This window comes from Streptopelia decaocto (genome assembly GCF_964273445.1).
Source record: "Streptopelia decaocto genome assembly, chromosome: 16".
Classification (NCBI taxonomy): Eukaryota; Metazoa; Chordata; class Aves; order Columbiformes; family Columbidae; genus Streptopelia; species Streptopelia decaocto.
In genome coordinates, this window is record NC_138671.1 from 8,202,485 (window position 1) to 8,222,367 (window position 19,883).

General features: G+C 45.1%; 1 protein-coding gene across 6 annotated transcripts; it reads right to left on the reverse strand.

Annotated features, from left to right (window-relative positions):
• Nucleotides 1-3,646: 3,646 nt before the first annotated feature.
• Nucleotides 3,647-18,966, reverse strand: WDR45B (WD repeat domain 45B). 6 transcript variants are annotated; one of them, XM_082067367.1, is made up of 13 exons: nucleotides 18,744-18,966; nucleotides 18,027-18,154; nucleotides 16,870-17,001; nucleotides 14,925-14,986; nucleotides 13,461-13,535; nucleotides 10,443-10,544; nucleotides 9,721-9,808; nucleotides 9,084-9,178; nucleotides 7,809-7,999; nucleotides 6,801-6,886; nucleotides 6,057-6,158; nucleotides 5,396-5,517; nucleotides 3,647-5,123 (listed from the first exon to the last, which is right to left on the reverse strand). In XM_082067367.1, exons 3-13 carry the CDS (start codon nucleotides 16,947-16,949, stop codon nucleotides 5,017-5,019), a joined length of 1,110 nt encoding a protein of 369 aa, XP_081923493.1. In that variant the 5' UTR covers nucleotides 16,950-17,001; nucleotides 18,027-18,154; nucleotides 18,744-18,966; the 3' UTR covers nucleotides 3,647-5,016. The 6 variants fall into 6 exon arrangements, with proteins under 6 accessions (XP_081923493.1, XP_081923495.1, XP_081923497.1 ...); XM_082067369.1 differs by lacking the exon at nucleotides 14,925-14,986 and having other exon boundaries at nucleotides 18,744-18,963; XM_082067371.1 differs by lacking the exons at nucleotides 14,925-14,986; nucleotides 16,870-17,001 and having other exon boundaries at nucleotides 18,744-18,961.
• Between the last annotated feature and the right edge of the window lie 917 nt (nucleotides 18,967-19,883).

Below are 19,883 nucleotides of genomic sequence, written 5' to 3' on the forward strand. Positions count from 1 at the left end.
ATGGAACTGTTACGATGTCTCTGCAGATAATACATATTAAAAAACTATGAAAAAAAAGAACTCTACATAAGCTGAATTTATAACAGGTATTTAAAGAAAGAAAACATAACCTGGAAAGAAACATTTCTGTAAAATTGCACCGTTTTCTTTAGAGGTTTTAAAAATAAAAAAAAAAAAAAAAAAGAAAGTAAAGTTTTAACATACTTTTTTTAAGAAAAAAATCCAGTACTAGTAATTTAATTTGGTGTTGAATGAATTGACTAGAATGTGGTTTATTTTCAGAAGTGAGAATCTGTTCACGACTAGGGCTAGGTGGATAATAGTGTATAAGATTTTTTAAATAAAATTAAATTTTATTCAGCAAATTAACTAAGTTGAACTTACTCACCAAGCGCGTTTGCAGTATTTCTGTCCCCGGGGGTGATGAGCCCCGTTGACGCCGGCGGTGCCGAAGGAGGCAGGACGGCCCGTGCGCGGGATGCCGACGGGCGCTCGGATGGGACGTGTCCAGCGTGTTTGGTTAATGCAGCCGCGTCCGTCGTGTTGAGTGAGTCGCTGGGTTGTTGGACAGAACTGTGTCCGTGTGTCCGTGTAACGCGGGGCTGGGGAGGCCCCGTCACCCGATGCTCGTGACCCCTCCGCTTGCTGTGACGTGCGGCTCGTCCTGCCCTCCCGCAGGCAGCAGGTACGTAGAGATTCGCCCTCTCTGCAGGAGCTGCCGTTACCTTTTGTGTTTCACGATGCACGGTGTTATTTCCTTTTGTGCTCAGTGTTCTTGCTGTTCAAAGGCAGCTTTTGTGCAATCTTTCCAATGACTCTGAAAAAGACTCGGGATTCTAATGCATGGGCTTCAACTCTGCCAGGGGAAATTGAGGCTGGAGATTAGAAAGCAATTCTTTGCAGAGAGAGTGGTCAGGCATTGGAATGGCTGCCCAGGGAGGTGCTGGACTCACCGTCCTGGAGGTTTTTCAGCTGAGATCGGACATGGCACTTAGTGCCATGATCTAGTAAACGGACTGGAGCTGGACCAAGGGTTGGACTTGATGATCTCTGAGGTCTTTTCCAACCCAGTCCATTCTGTGATTCTGTAAGACCTGAGCGGGCGTCTGACGGGAGCGTGTTCCTCTCCGCTGCCGCCCCTGCGCGAGATCCCTCCCATGGTTGCTCCGTTGCTGTGCAGGCAGCAAAGCTGGGGAGACGTTGCCTTTCCTTGCATGGTTGTTACAATACAGGTTCATTTTTAAATGTTGCGGTTTATAAATTACTTAAATCCAAAAGTGGAACTTGAAGTCTCAGCAATCAGTGTTGGGATCTAGGTTTTGTATCTTAATTGCCCCAAAAGGTAAATTGTGAGTGGTTGGTAGTCATCAATACAGGTTGAGTTGTGATTTTATATAGCATGTGTATTATATATAAAATTTTTAGATAATTATCTCTTTTACGCTAAATTGAATGATGCTTTCTAGTAACCCGATTGACCCCTTTCTATACATGTGTCTGAACTATATAGTTTAACATTCTTGTTAAGAATCCTACGCTGTGTCTGACACAAAGTTAATGGATAAAAGGAAGGTCTGAAGTCAGTAAGTGCAGGGGTTGCTTTTAACCATCAGGTTCTTCTTGATCTTATTTGTGCACTGGCAGATGCAAACAAGCTTTGTTTCTACTGTTTTTTTTCTTAATTCTTAATTATCAAGCCAAACTTTGAAATAAGAAATTTTTTTGCATGTGTTAAAGAGTCTCATTCTTCTAGAAGTTGTGTTTGCTTTGGGGGCTGATTTCAGGTACATTCACCACAGATATATTATTATAGAACAGACTGACGTAACATCAGAGAGATTATTTGTAAGTAATTTTAATGAGATGTGCACTTTCTGGAATAATTGTCATTAATGTGGGTTTGGTTTCTGATCCTCTTTTGATGCATTAGTTACATTCTGTTCGTTTCTCATCAGAATCGGGGAAATGCTTTTGGCTGAAGAACTAGAAGAGCTTCCTGGAACCCTGAGCCAGGTTTTCCTGTTCATGCTTCCCAGGAGAGTTTGGGAGACTCAGCGGAACTGCTGCAGTGTTTAAGGCTTTAGGACGTTAACAAAGAGAATGGGCTCGGCTGTGAAATTCCACGGGATTCCGTACAGACCGGACCAAACACAACTGTTGGCTGGTTTAACAAATAAAACCTTTGGGGAAGAATTAAAGAAATTGCAGCAAAATAGGGGCATTAAAATGGCTTTGTGACTGCAAGCCAAGCCAGCCTGAAGGGCAGGTTGTTCTGGAGCTGTTGGTGTCCGCCACAGCCCACACAACACGACCTTGTCTTGCATCTTCTAACTTCACCCATTAATCTTTTATTTTCTACTTAAATGTGAATACCTGAAGGTTCTGAAAGAAATAGCCGTGTTCTGTTGCTTCTGCAGGCAAACATCTGGAACTGCCATTGAATTGCTTGCCCTGGCTAATCTGTTGTTTTTACTTTCAGGACTGCGAACTGTGGTACTGTGGAAGGAGACGGCAACACAGGGAAAGAAGGCGTTTAGTTGTTTTAAATACAAAAGCAATAGGTGATGCTGGTGGAAATACGTTCTTTTCCAGGAACAGTCATATTTCAGCCCCAGGTCACTTTGCAGGGTCAGAAGTACAGCAGCCTGGTGCAGACCTCCTCCATCCAATACTCCCAGTGCTATTTATTTTCAAAAGAAGTGTCTAAAATACTATTCCATTTGATTGTAGAGTTGTGTGTTTATCCACTGCCCCACTTAAAACCAGTTTTGGTTAAAGTTACCAACATGATGCAGTACAGCAGAAAGTGATGTGACCAAGTACTGGTGGAGGAACCTGGAGCCAACACAGGTGGGAAGACTCATTTATTTCACCTGATTTTTGATCCCTGTAAAATACCCCGTATAGTTAAAGGTAAGGATCTGTAAGTATTAATAGTATAAGAAGGAATTTGAGCTTGAATACATTTAGGTATGTGTGAAGGGATTCCATCATTAGTACAGCACCCGTGTCTGCGTGCGCAGTAACACGTTACCCTTGTTCTTGCTGTCACACTAGAACAGATGTTCAGGGGAAGTTTTACAAGTCCAGCAGAGTTTAAATGAACCAAGAAATACACTCGTAGTCTCTGGTCAGCTGCAGGGTGGCTATGATGGGATGGCGCTTCAGCAGATTACAATACATAAACCCCTCAGAGCGCTGTGCAGAAGGCTTAATGTTTTAGTTAAAGCAGTTTCCTTGCTATTTAAAGTGAGCGCAGCTGCCTGGATCATAAACAGCTTAGAATTGTGCCGGAGAGAGGATTTAACTCACGCTCGGAAAATGGTTTCTGGTGCTCCCCGGTGCACATACTTGCGGCAGGAGATTCTCCTCAGACAGCTGTTAGACGGTGAGAAGCTTCAGAAGAGCGGCTGTGGTGAGCAGTGTGGTCAGCAGCCCAGAACAAGAACTGGTTTGCACTGGAATTTGGACTTGCTTGGGTATAAACACCCACAGCCCAGTAAGTTGTTTACGTCCTGGCCTGTGTTTACATGGCATGGGCAGCATGATCCAGTTTCTGTCCTTAACAGCCACCACCATTTCTCAGTTACAGGTTTATTCCCTAGAACCTATGGCAACAGGGACTTTGGCTGTGATCGTCAGCAAATACAGCAAAATTAGTCACTTTTATTTAAAAGAAATAACATATTACAAATAAGTGTGCAAAACAATTTGTGATTAAATACACATAAAAGCAACATGCAACCTTGACATCCAAGTCCGCATAGAAGTTAGTCCTTAGTATGTTATGTGATGCTAGAAAAAACTTGTCAAATTTAGAGAGTTTGCAGCTAAACAATCTTAGAGTGAATGGGCATGTCAGATTTGAAGCATCTGTGAAATTAAATTTCAGAAGAGCAAGACTTCCCTCCCCCCAGGCAGTTAGTGCTGTGAACAGAGCGCTTGTGTCTATCTCAGTTTCTAGTTTAGTCTCTTGTGCCTTGGTTCAGCAGTAAGTGTTAATTGCCATACAACAACTTTGGGAGTGAGTTTACAAGTCAGTCGGTTTAGTCTAACCTAACTGTCCCTAGGCCAACAGTATGTAGTATGCAACATCTCCAGGAAAGCAAAAACAACAGTTTGCAGGTGTAAAGCCATCGCAGATGTATGTTCCGTGTCCCTCGGTCACTTGTGCCAGCTGTGTGGGGCCTGCCCGGCCCTCCAGCCCAAGCACAGAGCAAGAAGCAGCCGGAGCAGCTGCCACACTAGTGCCCGGGGGTTCAACCTGCACCAGCTCTTTCCTGGCAGGAGCTCCAGCTGCCCAAGTGTCCTGGCCACGCGCTCCACGCACCGAGAGGCGGTTGGGTCAGGCAGTGCCTGAAGGTGCTGTCAGCCACTCCATACAGGTTGGCACCCTGGTGGTGCTGACCAGCACGTCTGGGCCACAGGACCCCACCCAACCCCACACCCTGTCAGAGGACAAGTTGTCTATGGCTACACACTTGTCATCGCTGCTCCTCTGTTCCTCTGCGGGCAGGGGAGGGCAGTTCTGCTCCAGCCACACCGGCTGAGTTCTACTTGAGCACGATCCACAGTATTTCCCCCACTCCCAGCCACTCAGTGGAAGTAACACAATGCCTGAAATCTTCTAGTTTCACATCCCTTTTTGTAAGGCTCGTTGTACATCCGTACAGGCCCCTGCAGATCTTTCCGTGTGGCAGGCACTCATGTTTCAGCTAAAGTCATTTCACAGTTTAGATCAAGAGAAACCCAATAGGCACAAGCTTGTTGAAAGCCACATCTTGAAAATTTGAGTTGATGACAGTAACCCAAAGAGATTTTAATGATGAATACTTGCAGAAATGAGAATAAACATAGGTAGTCCACTACTTCAGAGCTTGTTCTGATCACGTTGGGCCAGGCTTCTCAGTGAGGTCTGCTAAACTTGTCGATCAGTATTGGACATTCATATACTGTCCTTCCAAAGCTGTGGAATAGCCAAGGCAGCACTTTGACCTGCACACTCCCTCAGCTCAGTCAAAGCTTGTCGTCTGTCATTTCTAGAAACTGCGCGTAGACATCCCTTGAGCATTCCCCTTTTTGGTTGAATAAGAACTTGTAGTAGCTGCCATCTGCACATATCGCTGAAACAAAACCAAACATGTTAAAAGTTCAGCTGTTCCAGAGGTGCTGAGCTGTCCCCTCGGCTGTAGCTGACGCCGTTCAAGCTGCACCCAGCCCTGTGTCTCCCCCGACACACTCAGTGTCACCCCAGGCAGTGCGGAGCAGCAAGGGCTCCTGTTCTCAGCTGCCAGGGACACACGGTGTCTCACCTGAGCATCCCCTCCAGCTCAAGGCCAGTGCAGACGGAACCCTGGTTCTGCAGACAGAACCTGGGGAAGCTGCCCTCACTTACCTATGACAGCGTTTGGCTCTGTTCCAAAGGCACAAATGCACGGAGAGCCTGAGGGAACCTGAAACTTTGAAAAACTCCATTTGGAACTGAAGTATTTGGGGAGGAAGCTGGCAGAGGCCAAACTGAAAGAGAGAAACAGAAAACAAACAAACAAACAAACGTAACAACTTAGTAAGGTGTTGACTAGAGATGATTTAGAACTGCTGGTGTGTTGGAACAAGTTCCGGGTCTCACACTAACTGCTAGTTTTTATTGGCTTTTTTTTTTGTTCTCCTAAGTATCAATCAGGTAATGTGTACGATTTCCCTTCTAGGGCAGGGGGATCCTACAGCTTGCTTTATGATTTTAAGTGACTGCAAAAACTGCAAAGGGATTTGAGTAGAGATTGCTTGATGTGAGATGTCCACAAAGTATGTATGTTCATGCTGAGAGCGCCCCTAAAGCACCCCCTCCCCTGCTGGAGCTCCACGGCTCCAGAGGACGGCAGAAACTTGGCAGTTGCTCTATAGTCCCAAACCCACAACTTCCCTCAAGCACAGCAGGTGAATCTTGTCACCTCCAGCAGTGCAGGTATTCGCTACCGCTTGACAAGACCAGGGTTTTAAACTATAAGAAGGGCAAGTCCCCAGCCCCCCAAGACTTCAGAATAGTTCAAACCTACCTTGACTGCTTATTTCTCTTGGGGTCTTCTGCAGCAAAAATATGTACTGTGCCATGGTCGCTGGATACACAGATGAGGGAAGCGTCCTGATTGAAGTTAATGCTGTGGGGAATACAGACAGCTGCAGTAATGCTGCTGAACACACCCACCGGTTCTGCTGTACACAACTGCTTCCCCGCGAGTGTTCACAGCCAGGCTGGACGGGGCTTCGGACAGCCCGGGCTGGTGGAAGGTGTCCCTGCCCATGGCTGGGGGTTGGACTAGATGATCTGAGGTCCCTTCCAACCTTCCAGTTGCGGATTAGTCAAATTTCTGCCTCGGGCTCTTGCACACAGAGCAGCACCGTGTTGTGCTAAACACTTCACTTGCCCTCAGGTACTCACCCTGGTCCCTCTGGGAAGTGTCAGGCTGCATTCCCTGTATTTCAGTGTGAAGTCAAAGCATCCCTGAGTTACAGATTACTCTACCCGTTATATTATCTATACGGTTTTGTCCCAACCCCTGTGACCTGTGCCAGGCTTCACACAGCTGCCAGCTGCTGTTGTCCCCTCACCAGCACGAGCTGAGGGGATGCAGCACAGGCCAAGCACAGCCCTGGCACCTCCAAGTGCAAGAACGTTCTGCCTTCTGCCCGGGGCAGCGCAACTCACCTTTGCTTTCTGAAAATGACTTGGGTGCCGCTCACCAGGCTGCCTCAGCACACCACCACCCACAAGAAAACAAAGCAGAAGCCATTAAACATACCAGTATATATTTGCTGCCTGTGATCCTCTTCGTAGCTCCTGGATTAAATGCCCTGATGAAGTATCAAATATTCTTATGAGGGTCCCCTTGAAAAAGAATCAAGCATTACATTAGGAAAGACAGAACGCTCTCTATACCTGCATTTGCTTAACATTTTTGACCTATATGCTGTGCAGGAGAAACTATTCTAAGCAGAGACTCGCTGGATTAATTTGTCTTTGAGAAACTGAGTTGAGTGGAGGAAGGCAGCGAGTGTTCATCATGCCTCATGCCCATCTACCCTGTGTCCTTTGGACACTTGGGAACCAATCGTTCTTTGGGAGATGATGCTTCACCAACGTTCCATGGAGAGGGCAACTCTGACTCTTTGTGTTCTGCTACATCTGTATCAGCCCAGCCCAACGGGATCTGTACTATTCAGTAACGTCAGGATTTTGTCAGCACACTGCATTCTTTAGCCCGATGTAATATACAACCACACACAATTTGGTAAATACGCCAAGAATCATTGTATCATTTCCACTGGGTATGAAAACCTCTGCGGCGTGTGTACGAGAACGGCAGAGGCAGCGCGCCTGCCTCCCGGCCTGACAGGAGATAAGCCAGAACTAAGTCCTCCAGTAGGACAGACCTACTTGCGAGAGTATCTCTTTAGCCGGTGGTTTAAAAGTGAATTTAAGCAGAAACTAACAAAGGTGAAAGAATGCAAATGATCTCCCCCCACCCTTTATTGTTAATTTTAATAGTATTTATTGAAGAGCATATGAAACATGCGAACTGCTTGTGCCAGATCTCATTCAAATGTCACTGCTACAGCCAGCTAAAACATCAACGCTACCTCAGGCACAGCGTTTGGATTGCTGTTTGGATATCCTAAAGAAGCAGTAAACATAGATATTTCAATGACAAATTTTCCAGTGAGTTATTTCTATGTCTTTCCTATGAAAGATGCGACTGTTTTAGGAGTTACTACACTAGAATGCATAGTAAGGAGGAGATTACTCTTACTTTTTCTGATGCTGTTGCAATTCTTGTTCCCTGCAGGTTTAACGCGATACAGCTCAAGACTCCTTCATGAGCCGGGATGTCGACAGGCGGCTTTTCTGTATTAGCAAGATCCACTATCTGCACATGGCCAGTATGTGTTCCAGGAAATGCAAGAAGAGAATTATTACTATTTGGACAAAGGACACAGAGACCTAAAAGACAAAAAACAAACAAGAATAACTGTGTGGTTCCCATAACCTAATAAAGTTTTCAAATGTAAGTTTCTAAGAGATCAGTAATTCAGAATAAACAAACGTACATGTAGTAAATCAGAATTTCATTTTAATGGCTATTACACGATCCATCTGTAAGTGCAGAGTACAGAGAATTAGGGGAGTAGCGTAATTTTTTAACTTGCTCTCATCACTTTATTTCAAAGTATCTAGTTGTGGTTATTCAAAATCTGGTTATATTTGGAGATCAGCTCCATCAGCTATTTAAAAAAAAAAAGTCTCCTTAGCAGCTCAAAAAGGGTAAGACTTGATAGTAGGTGACATTTTAGTTTCTCCTCTGTCAATAAAACTGATTATTATTCATTCATGTTTGAACTTGGTTCTTATGGCACTTGCACTTCTTTTTCTTGGTAACTTTTTACAGACCATTTAAGGCCAATGGCCTCTCCCGGGCGTTCTGCCGATACCACGGAGGTTCCCGCACGCGCAGCCCACAGCCAGCACAGCGCTGGGTGGGCATCCCCACGGACTTCATCCTCCACCCTGCCCCTCCGGCCCGGCAGGCGGTGTGTGTGCTGCCCCGAGCGCTGCCAGCGATGCCACGACTGCTTCGGGCAGGCTTGGAAACCTCCCGAGGCGGGGAGAACTACAGCAGTTTGCCAATTCGGGTATTTCTCATGCTGTGGGGATCAGCCTGCTAGACAGTTCTATCTCTGTTTGAACGAAGAATGATGCACTTTGTAATGGTTTGTGTTGATAATTAAGCTTTCGGCACAAAATACATCAAGTTTACAGGTTTTTTACAGAAGCAGATGCCTCTTATAGACATCGAATCTGTAACATAACAGAAGTACATGAGAAAAGCTTTTTTGTGCCAAGTATTAATAAATTTTAATAACCATTTTATAAACAAAAAAGCATCTCCAAAGGGCATCACTAGAGCACAGTAAGTAAACTGTTTAATGACTTACTAAACAAAACTGATTCAGGCAGCTGAAGATAAACAGCATGTCAAGAACAGAATAAACTTGCTGCTGTTCCCCAGCCCACACGTACAACTAACCTTTAGGGTTGTAGCAGGTTTCAAAGACGTGCAACTGATGGGGATTGTGTGTAAATGTGAAAACTTTAATCATCGAGTCCAAGACTACCACAATTCTGAAAGAGACAAGAAGTTCCTATGACTTGGGGCAGATAAAACAGGGACAGGTGTATTAATTCAGATTTGCAAAGGCTTTCAACTGATTTAACGTATATATTGTCTTCCCCCACTACAGCAGACTCGCAGCTTTGCAGAAAACAAGCTACTACAAGCCTGCAAAGCACTTTTATCCAAAGCTGTGACAGCAAAACCCCTCCACCCACACATACAGACTCCAGCTGTTAACAGATGTTCTTGCTCTAGGGATCTGCTTGAATTCCCCTCACACTCTTCCACACCTAGAAAACAGCAGCAGCCACATGAGAACGTTTCCCTACATTAGGACGCCAGAAACTTTGACAGGCACCAAGGTTTCAGGTACCAGTACAACTGAGCCGATCTGTTAACACCTAATGCTTGCCCCCAGGAGCCTGTTTTAACGCTGATTGCTGGTGTTTATCTAGGTGTTACACCAGGATTTTTTTCCTACAAACAGCTGGAAATTAATAACAGCATACAGAGCCAAGCTGCACGTTTGGAATGTGTTTGTTGAACGTACCTATCTCTTCGCAGCTTAACTGCTTTGACTTCTGTGGAAAACTCTATCTCAATGACAGTCTTCTTCTTCAGGTCATCCCAGATCATTACTAGAACAGTGCAGAGGTTGCATTAGATCATCTAGGCATATCCAAAGATCCACATAATCTCTAAGATAACTTCTAGTTTCTGAGAAGGCTAATCACGGGGGACGTCCAACAGCCAGGCAGCTCCAGGCTGGCATCCTGCTCACCAGAAGGTATTTAGCTACTACACATCAACCCAGTCTTTCATGCTATGACTTGTGCAGGTAGGAGCTGGTAAACTCTAACCAAAAAGCTGACAATTAAAAGATATTTTTCTAAAGACAATCAGCTTTTTCATTTTTCTCTGAGGGTTATCAAAGAAATAAAGCAGCAGTTAAAAAAAAAAAAAAAAAAGAAGTAGCATATTCTCCTACAAAACTTGTCAGCCAGGGACATTTTCCCCTCAGGTTGCTGAGCCAGAGAGTCTATTTGTGGAGTTACCTGTGACAAATAGAGTTTGTCACCAGGTCACAGTCATTGCAGGTAACAGCAGTGATGCAACATATTTCACCACCTGTACTTAAACCTGCTGCACCATCCCCTTCATCCAGCCTTCAGAACACCAGACCCCAGCTCAAGGCATTTTGGTTGGGATCTCTGGGCAGTTCCACACAGAGAGCAAAGCAAACATTTACAATATCTATTCCTTAGAACTCACCTTTGTTAGGTGGGTACTTCGGCTTTTTTCCTCCACCTACTAGTGCTAAATAGTTGCAACGAAACAACATCTCGACATGGCCAACGCCACCTTCTAGAAATTCTGGAAGACAAATGTATTTTATTTAAGTGTCAGAACCTGTTAAAAATGCCATATATTTTTTACCACTGTTACAATAAAAGCTCTTGTTATCTAGTACATCTCTCAGGCACCTGAGAAGAACAGTGTCTTCCTACCCTGGCTGACCTTAAAAAACAGAAGAGCCTCTAAGAATGGAGATGACAGTCAAGAAATCTGGACTATAAGGGTGGGGTTTGTTTGTTCGTTTGTCTGAAATAACGTGTGTTTGTTTAAAACTAGGATTCTCAGCCAAGTTGCTTTATTTTTCATAGCAATGAAGATTGCTGTTGTCACACAGCTGGGACAGGCCTCACAGCAAGGCTTTAAAGTTAAAACATGTTGCATGAGAAGTGGTCAAGCAACATCATCATGGCAGCTTGATAATTCCTATTATACAGTGGGTTTGTAAGTGTGTTTAGAAAGGCTGTCCAGTTTGCTCAATTTCACTCCCCTCACAGGCACACACTTTAGTCTGCTGTTACTCTATTATGCTAATGCCACGCACTTAGAAAAATACCAATAACATTCATGAGTCGTGCACCTTCTCATTTGCTAAGGGATTTGTCTTTATAGACTCATTGGATTTGAGAGAAGGAAGCAAAACACACATATGTAACTGAACTAGAATCTCTAGTGCTGTTCTCCAGAGCTTATCCACAGCTGCTCGAATAGGTAAGAAATACAGTCCAGCTCCAGCAAGTCTCCACTCAGCGATGCAGGAAACATAGTGAGAGCAAGACAGAGCAGCTGGTGCAGACAGTTTCTCAGCTGCAGTGCAAGGAAAAGGTTTTCTTCTTTTTAAGAATCTCAGCTGCAGAGGCAGTAGAATAAGATGCCATGCTTATCAACCAGGCGCTTTTATAATAAAATAATTTTTCCATTTGATGACATTTGAGTGGGGGCTTGACTTTCTTTACATAGCTTAGAGGGATGCTTGGCTTCCGCAGGGGAGAGGGAACAGAAATTGTCAGGAGGAGAGGCTGTAACTGTGGCCTTCAAGGCGAGTAGAGTTAAACTTCTACTGTAAAAGACTGTCCAATAAGTGCACACACTGGCAGGCTGCAGCACGAAAAGTGGACAAAACTAGTGAACCATTTCAAAGCTGCAGGAAAGGCTGAAATGTCACAAGGACTCAAGAGAGACCTACTGTCATAAATAAGGATGGGAGAACACAGCAAAAGTGTCTGAGTTGCTGGAGGGAAGCGCTACAATGGAGAGATGTGGACAAAGCATGAAGGACAGGACAAGGGAGATGCAGTGGAGTACATCTGGATGAGGAATCTACATTGACACTTGACTACATCGAGCTGAAGGTAGATGCCTAGAAAGATATTCACACTGGAGCAGTAAAGCTCTGGATTTCATACAAGTCCTTGTGGTTTCTCCAATGACACTTCTGACTGCTGAGTTTCCTTCCTGACCAGCTGTATTTGGACACCACCCCTTCTGCACCAGATCCTCCTCTTAACTCCATTAAAACATTTAATGCCTGACAGCACATTTTGTTATGAAGAGGTATCACCGCAACAAAAAGTCTTAAAATATTTACAAACCATAACCTGAGACAATGTAAGAGCATGCAAGATGTTCTGAATCTGTTACAAGAGACGCTTTAATCATTATTGTTACAGTCCTGACAGGTGGTGTGTGGATAGGGAACTTCATGGAATTCCTGGATATGAGAGACAAGCCAGGGTGCACCAGCTAAGACTGGGTTACAGAAATCAAACAGATAAGCTCCATCTGGGACTATCCCAGGTAGGTTTAAATATGCATGAAAGATGAACAGCATTTCTCTGTGTACCTGTGCAACCAGAACAGTCTGACTTCTCAGGTCCCAGGGAAAAGAACCTGACTCAAAAATCAATTCACAACAGGAATCCTGGAAGTACATCCAGAGCTACTGGCAGGAAGTTTTTACCAGGACCTCAACAGCACTTCAACCTGAACTCCAACCCTTTCAGCACACTATCACAGCTGACAGTCCCAAGACACGTTGCTTGTGAAAGAATTTAGTATTAAGAACAGACAACAATTTGTCGGCTGTGGCCACTGACTGAAGTCTCTTACAGCACTAGAAAGTGAAAGCATGCCTGCCTTCATAGGAATTGCCGTTTTAAATACATTTTTCCTCTTATTAAATCCTTTCTATCACCACAGGCTGGAAGTGCTGGGAAACCAGTTCAGAATGGCAGTTTTCTTCCTGTATTTAGGGTTAGAATCACATGGCTAGCTTCCATTTTCCCTTATTTTGACTCAGTTTTGTTCAATTTCTGATGAAAAGCTCTACTACCTGGTTAATATAGCTCATCTACTAATTTCTGTTAAGACATGATCCGAGGTTTACTGCCCTAAGATCCTCCCTAATTTTTAAGCATACAGAGAATACAAAATTCAGAGCATTAGAGGTCTGAGTTCACAGTGCTCTCGCAAGCAACACTCTAAGCAAGAAATATTCAGATCTCCAGCAAAAAGGGATTGGTTTTAATGCTCTTCTAGAACATCCAGATTGCTGCACAAGAACAGAACAACTCCTCGTGATGGCACGTAATATCACTGCAGCCAGCAATTCTTCTCCCACTTGTGAACAACTAGGTAACTTATCTCCTATTCAAGACCGCAAACATTAACAACAGCTAACGCAACCCAGCCACTGCAAGAAGGTGAGACAAAGTAATCAGCATCCAGCTTTGTGCAAATTAATAGCATCTAAACATCTTATGCCAGGCAGTGGCATAAGCGAGAGTCCCTTTGGACCAGCACAGACTTCCCTTCTTGAGGCTTTATTCAAAGCCTTCCAGTGATGGAATGGTTAAAGCTAAGCAAATATCTTACAGAAAACAAAGAGGCTGAGCTTCCAACCCAGAACTACCATGGTATAACAATTAAGCGTTTTACCTTGTTTCTCTTTTTCTTTGAGTGGATCTGCATTATAAACTCGGAATCCATTTTCCATTCCACATGCAAAGCATCCTGTAGTAAAAAGCACATATATATACACATATATAGTAATTACAGGAGACACTCAAGAATTACGCAAAAGCCAGAGGGTTAAGAGCACGTTACTCAATAAACAACGTTGTTAAGCTAAAGACCACTTGTGGGCTTTGTTAGTGAGTGCAAGTGAAAGCATTTAGAGAAGTTGTCCTCTATGCTGACCTCTATTGAAAGTGGAAAGTTCTCAAGATTCTTCTTAGACAGGTGAGAAAACAATGGAAGGAAAGGAGAGCAATTCCCAACCCATCTGTATCCTATGTCGTGCACTACAGAGGGAAGGAAACCTGTATTTTAACTTTTATGGTCCAACAGCCATTATGAGACAAAACCCCTCCTTCCTCATTAGATCCAAATTTACACTGTGATTACAACTATATGAAGCATGACCTATTGTCCATGTTCCCACACAAGACAGCTTCTTGAACATAGTTTTGAAGAATGCTCTAACGAGAGTCTACTGAGTCAGATGCCATTAATTACATGCCAATAGCTTAAGTCTAAACCAGAGAATTATTAGAAGCCAGATTAAAATACTCTGGAAAATTATTTTAGTTATATTTGCATACAGAATTATACATGTGCCTTTTTAGTGGCATCCATCAAACTGTCCTGTCCTCCTGTTTTCCTTGCTAATGATAGAATGGAGTTGCTGATACAAAAAAGGGCCAGTGTGAAGTCAGAAGCAGCTACTGTCACCAGAGGCAGACTGACTGAAGATTAGTTACTACATAATTTTTATGCACTACACCAAAATCCACTTAAGATCTTCAGTGTCCTGGTGAAAGATATTCAAATTAGCCAGATTTTCTTTTTATGCACTGCAATAACTGCAACTATTTGAGCCCCCCAAAAACCCAGCCAAACAAAAAACCACAACCAAATAAAACCCAACAGCAACAAAAGAGGCATCACACACATCCTCTGCTTTACAAACCATTTATCTCAGGAGGTGCAGCATCCCTAGGGCTCCTGTTCACTGAACTCACAGAACTCACATAGGGAAAATGACCGCAAGATCTATCTCTGCACCCTTTAATGTAGAATGGAAACAAAAGACCCTCTTATTTTACACATAGTCCCTAACATCAGAGTCACAGACACTGGACCCTTCTAACAGTACAACAGTTACCTAGAGTGAAGAAAACAAAAGACGCAAAAAAACTACTCCCCCAACACAAAAGACTCACAGGCACAACTTCACCCTGTCCAAGGTTTGTAATGAATTAAGTGCAAAAAACATAGGTAAACACACCTAGAAAGTGGTTAACAATAATATAATAATTCTAGAAAGATTAGTAAACATGTTGAGAAAGGTTAGCAAACATAGTTAATGTAAAAGTACTTATTTCGGTATGTTCATTTTACCTCCTCCCTTCTCAGTGCACCATTCTTTAGTTCGTTCTGTCAGTTGAATATGTACGAGTTTGCTGTGTTGAAACTGCAGTACTAATAAGCCACCGCATCATGCAAGACACTACTGGGATAACTAGAGAGCAAATTACGATGGAATCATGTCTTTCTACATAAAACAATACTGCACAGGATGAGAACTAATCTGTTTCTGGTAGCTGTTCTGTGTATCCATATAATTATTTTTCCAGCTAAATTTTAATAACGTGATATTGTATTTCCAGGAGAGACAGAGAGGGATGCCAAAACTGTTCTATAGTAAAAGGGCACTGTAAAGTTTGACTTGTGTTAATATCAGGAAGTTATAACAAACCCAAACGGAACGTTCCTAACGCAATAAAATGCAGACATTACATTTCCTGTAGCACCACTACAGCTTTTCTGCAGGGATAACCTCGTGACTAAGACGTGGGCTGCTTTTAATGGCTGGGGAATATCTACATTTTTAACTGCAGACAATACACCAGAACTGAGGGATGTGAGTCACAGCGATATTCCCCACACAGTCGATCATTACTGACAGAGATATGAAGTTCTCAGTCATGGCAACCCCTCAGCCAAACGAGAGAAAAACCATACAGGAAGATTACTGCTACTCGTTCAATCCCAGGTGACAGGGACAGCTCAGGACCCCAGCAGTTCCCATCGGATTGATCCCAGCATTTGCCACCGGGATCACGAATTTGACAGCTCAGCTACAGCTTGGAGCTCCTGTGTATGAGAGAGCTGGGGAGGGGCTGCCAGAGAAGGGAATTGCTGCAATAAAAGGCACATAAGCTTCCAGCCATGGGAAGTTCACGTCTCATTTTAAGAAGGGACAGACGTGCTGTCAAGAGCCACTGGCAGAAGACAACTCAGATACTTGGGGGAAAAACAAATCAGATGCTGGGGAAAACCGAATCTCCACAGAATCATTACCATAACCCACAGTTACGCTTGTTCCTACACTGAAAGTACTATTTGCCAACAGCCCCAGCAAGGCCACAGTGATTTTTGTTTATTTTCCTAAAACCAAATAAAAAGGGATGGTAAAATTAAAGACTGTCTAGAAGATGCCACAAGCTGAAGGGGGCATGCTGACACAAAGAAATCTGCAGGCTCTAAAGCCTAAACGGGCCTAAAATCCAGACATTGCAACAGTGAAGTTCCTAGCATGTTAGCGTTCCTCACAAGAGCAAATTTTGTCTAAAGCCGTAAGAGACAGCACAGAATCCTACTAACATTTATGGGGTCCTGTAGTTAAGTATTTCAGTCCATTAAAGGAGATTAAATGAATAAGACAAGTGTTTCAACACCAAAACAAGTCCACGCCCCAGTTTTCAAACTCTGTTCAGACCACAACAGTGACAGAATGTGTCAGCAATTTACACATATACATTCTGGTATGGTAATTTATTATGATGTTTTGTCTATTCATTACTGTAGAGCACTGTAATGTCCTTCTGAAAGCACTAGAAAAGTATCTGAAATCAGGAATATACCAGCTTGAAATTAAGAAACTAAAGTCAGAGTTTTCTGGTTTAGAACAACTGAGAACAACTTGCAATATGGCCCTTCCATTTGGGGGGTTACACTGTTTCTTTGGTTTTTAATTGCCAAACACAATGTGGCAAAGGCACCCAATATAAAAATATAGCATCACTCAAAACAGAGCAAGGGAAGTAAGTACATTTCAGAAAAACTGCAGATGCCAGTCACTTGTCAGTCATGGAAGTTATGACTTGGAGAGACTAGATCGTTCCTCCCATCATTATGGGATTGGCTAGTCTTAAATTACTAAGAAATTAGGTTATTGTGACAATATATGCAGACACCCACACTACTAAGCTTCAGCACTCAAGTGACTCATATTTCTATTTTTGGTGGGAGCACCAAGGAAGAAGTGAGCTTTTCCTCTTACCCGCTCTTCTTGGAGCAGCCAAAGAATCCCCCATCCTTTAACACTTCACTAGCTTGGGGCCTTTTTAAAAAGGTTTGCATGCTACCCACAGTTCAAAAGTCCTCCTTGCTAGGCAGGAAGAGCTGCAGGAGCCTGCAAATGAAAGCCAAACACGGGTTCTGCTCAAGTTTTTTGTTATTATTCAGTTGGCTGGACAGGCTATGTAAGATGGGACTGGAATACTGTCAGGATAAACTTCTTAGCTTACAAATTCCCAAGACAAATTCCTTAATATACTTTGGATGTGATATTATTCAAAAAAGTGTTTATGTTCCATTTATCGCTACAGAATTTAAGGAAGCTTTTGCAAGAAGGAAAAAGTTTTACATGCTAAAATGATATTCGAAAGGCATTTTGCAGTGAAACTTTGCTTCTTATATGGTTCTCTTTATAACCCAGCCACATCACAGGCCTAGCACCAAATATTACTGCTTCATTACAGACCCCTGCACATTTGAAATGAAGCTCATCCTCACAAATCTCTTTTTCCATCAGTGTTGCAAACACAAGATGCAAACAAGCACAGAGCTGCTGAAAGACAGACTACTGGACAGACTACTGTATTGTTGCCAGTTCAACAGGACAGCATGGAGAGAGCTACCAAGAAGCTCACTTCATTAACAGCTTGATATACTACTGACAAAACGTCATCAGAGATGTTAGACTAGAATTAACAGAATAATTCATGTTTGCACACGACTTCAACAGCATCAGCAACAGGTATATGAAGTACAGGCTACAATGACAGAAACTGCAAGACAGTGTTAGGCAAGAGTATTACTTGTTAAGACAAAAGGATGTTACAAAATGATGACCTGCTATTCCTTATTCTACAAAAAGGACACTTACTCACAAAGCTGGCGCTATTTTTGTATTGCAAAAGCAAGGCAAGGGATGTACACCCCCTTTCTAGAAAAGACCTTCCCCTTTCTAACAAAAAATAAGCCAAGCATACAGTTCCGAAGCTTTTCAGTGGTCCATGTATCTGTACTTGTCTGCCAATATGATTCATAGTTTTAACCGCCATTTAAAAAATATAAATTGGCAAAAAAAAAAGTTATACTGCTAATCTTGAATGCTAAGTACTTACACTGAGAAAATGACAATTTGTGAGTTACCTTTTCAGTAATGTACTTTGCAAAGAACATCCTTTTGAGCACAGGATCTAAGGCACATTTATACAGCTACATGAGGGAGACCAGCCCACTTTAAGCAGCAAAACTTCCAGCAAGCACCAAACCACCATCTGAGAGGCAGATGTATTTGAAAATGCACATTAAACACGACTGTCCCTTCTCCTCTCCCCCCGGTCCGCCCAACCAAGTCTCCCCGAAGCGGCGGGGTACACCCCGCAGCACAGCACAGCGCTCTTCTGACCTAAAACCACCGCAAAACGGTTAAATCTGCAAACACAGCCTTCCCGGCTTGTTAAAGCCGGGACTATAGCCACCTCAGCAACTGCAACGACCAGACCCGGGGCACCCTGCCCGTCACAGGGCGACACACCGCGAGGGACACGGCGCCGCGGGCAGCGCGCCCTGCCCGCTCCCGGGCCCTCACCCGGCAGGCCCGGCCCCGGCGGCTCCGGGCGGTCACCGCTGCCGGGCTCCCAGCCGCGAGCCGCCACCCCTCACCGCCACACACCGGCTCCGCAGGGCGGGGAGAGCCGAGCCCCGCTCCCCCACGGCCCCGCTCCCCCACGGCCCTCACGGCCCCGCGCCCCCACGGCCCCGCTCCCTCACGGCCCTCACGGCCCCGCGCCCCCACGGCCCCGCTCCCCCACGGCCCTCACGGCCCCGCGCCCCCCACGGCCCGGCCCAGCCCCGCCACCTCACCGTGGTCCTGGTTGAAGCCGGCGTAGAGCAGCCCGTTGCCGTGCGGGTTGGCCGGGAGCAGGTTCATGGCTTCTACCTGTTCACCTCCGCCCGCCCCCCTTTAAACCATGGCGGCGCCCGCCCGCCCCAGCCCCGCCGCGGGAGCCCGCCCGAGCCGAGCCGGGCCGAACCGAGCCGGGCCGCGGCGGACAGGCCGGCCGCCGCTTCCGAGCCTGCCAGGCAGCGCCGCCGAGCACGGAGAGCATCCACCCGCCAGGGGGAGGAGCGCCGAGCAACCGAGCGGCAGCGCGCCACGGCCCGGCGGGAATGGCGGCGGCTGCGCCGGGCGCTGAGGGAGGGGAGCGGGGCCGCGGGGGGGGATGCGCCGCGGGGCAGAAGGGGGGTCTGATGCGGCTCTGAGGAAGAGGGGTTTTCTCAGGGGGTATATGCGCCGAGGGTGGCGCAGGCACAGGGCCCCGCTGGGATCCCCGCTCCTCACAGGGGGACTGTTCCAGGCTCCTCCAAGGCCAAACCAGGGCTGCTGGCCCTGGAGCTGGGTGACCCAGCCTGGTGAAGCGTGAGCTTCCACCTGCTGCGGGTCCAGGGACACCCCAATACAGGAAAGTGCCGCCTCGGGGCCCCCTCACGGGTCTAAAGGGCCATTTGGTATAAAGCTCTCACAACAAGGGCATCAAACTAGTGAGAAGAAATAGACTACGCTAAAATATGTGATCCCCTGGCTTGAAAAAACAAACACCACCACCAAAAAAAATCCTTGAAAACAAAGTTTTTAAGATCCAAGGACCCAAGCAAGCTGGTCTAAGCTCAACAGAGAAGTTACTTCAGGATGCTGGACCTGCTGAGGTCCACCCTGCATCATTTCACGGCTGTGAGGAGCTGGGAGCCCACAGCTCCTGTGTGCTCACACCAACGCCAGCTGCTCCGTATCGCTCGTGTGCGTTCACTTCCACTGCTGTACTTGCTCTGTGCCTTCCGCATCAGTGGCTTGATGTCCTATTTCAGATTTGTGATCTGCTCTTCTCTAGTGCAGACTTCTGGCTGGAGATTGCTACAGCTTTTCAGTTTACGACGCTCATCGCAGTCCTGGAGCCATCTGCAGTGACTGGGTGGTACATTATTCTTTGTGCACACTTTTATATA

Excerpts from the sequence above, each read along its gene's own strand:
- WDR45B (XM_082067367.1), bottom strand. The coding sequence starts at position 16,949 with ATGCAAACCTTTTTAAAAAGGCCCCAAGCTAGTGAAGTGTTAAAGGAT. Across the intron at positions 9,179-9,720 it reads GTTAAGCTGCGAAGAGATAG|AATTGTGGTAGTCTTGGACT; the intron begins GTACGTTCAACA and ends TGTCTCTTTCAG. Across the intron at positions 5,518-6,056 it reads AAGAGAAATAAGCAGTCAAG|TTTGGCCTCTGCCAGCTTCC; the intron begins GTAGGTTTGAAC and ends TCTCTCTTTCAG.